The sequence below is a fragment of the Antrostomus carolinensis genome, unplaced genomic scaffold, assembly GCF_000700745.2.
Source record: "Antrostomus carolinensis isolate BGI_N321 unplaced genomic scaffold, ASM70074v2 scaffold31062, whole genome shotgun sequence".
Taxonomy (NCBI): domain Eukaryota; kingdom Metazoa; phylum Chordata; class Aves; order Caprimulgiformes; family Caprimulgidae; genus Antrostomus; species Antrostomus carolinensis.
This window is the reverse complement of record NW_010300685.1, coordinates 3,099-4,092: the sequence shown is the minus strand read 5'-3', so window position 1 is coordinate 4,092 and position 994 is coordinate 3,099. Positions and strand designations below refer to the sequence as shown.

Sequence of the window (994 nt, the reverse complement as noted above, 5' to 3'; positions counted from 1 at the left end):
CCCCCAGCAGCACCCCGGGGTCCTGCCGTCGTTCACCAGCTGCATGAGCAGGGAGATGGAGTCGCGGTTCCTGGCTCGGAGCTTGTCCATCTCCTGGCCCAGCTGCAGGAGGCTGACAGAGGCCAACTGAGGGACAGATCCTGCTCAGCGCTGGGGACAGTGGCCACCCCAGGAAGGTGCCCACCCCCCACAGTCACTCTCACCAGCAGGAACTCCTTGAGGTGGGTCTCGATGTTCTTGTTGTGGACGGTGAAGAGCGCGGCCGACACCTGGATGATGGCCTTGGCCAGGCAGTGGATGTTGTTGTTGTAGCCTGGGGGCAAAAACGGGCCGGGATGTTGTTGTTGTAGCCTGGGGACAAACACGGGCAGGTTGGGGACATGGGTAGGTTGGGGACATGGGTAGTCTGGGGACAGCACTGTCCCACTGTGCCCACCTCCCTTGGCTGCAGCCCTGTCACTCCTGGGGTCCTGCTGTCCCCACCAACCCTCAGCTGCACCAATGACCTCAGAGGTCCCAGTACACACCAGGGTCATGGTGATGGGGACACAGAGCCAGGGCTGGGGACACGGGGACATGGCCAAGACTCACCGTCCACCTCGGTGTTGTAGACAGACGCTGGGTCAGAGGCCAGCAGGGGAAGGGACACGGCCACGAAGACCAGGAGCAAGCAGGCCACCTTGTAGTCCTCCTCTGGGGACGAGCCATCTGCCAGGGAGGGAGGTGACACTAGACAGGGGGTCCCAGGGAGGTGGCACAGGGTGGAAGGAAGGTGAGCTGGGCTGGGGGACTGTGACAGGGTGACAGATCTCAGGGACAACCCCTGGTGACCCCAGCAGACCCCTGTGGTACCCGTCTTGCTGCCAGCGAGGACGTTGACCAGCGCGGGGTCAACCTCGCAGGGGATCCCCGCGGCCGAGGCCAGCTCAAAGATGCTCAGGGTGACCTGGGGGGACAAGGACACGCAGGTTCAGGGGTGGGGACACAGGGGGGA

General features: G+C 63.9%; 1 protein-coding gene across 1 annotated transcript in view; it reads right to left on the bottom strand.

Moving 5' to 3' along the window:
* Window positions 1-26: 26 nt before the first annotated feature.
* LOC104521275 (nck-associated protein 1) overlaps window positions 27-994 on the bottom strand; it is a gene marked incomplete at both ends in the record, with an annotated part of 4,009 nt that continues 3,041 nt past the window's right edge. The window contains 4 exons of the mRNA XM_029083813.1: window positions 27-126; window positions 204-313; window positions 592-708; window positions 853-946. Of these exons, the coding sequence (XP_028939646.1) occupies window positions 27-126; window positions 204-313; window positions 592-708; window positions 853-946 (421 nt within the window). The remainder of the gene's footprint in view (window positions 127-203; window positions 314-591; window positions 709-852; window positions 947-994) is intronic.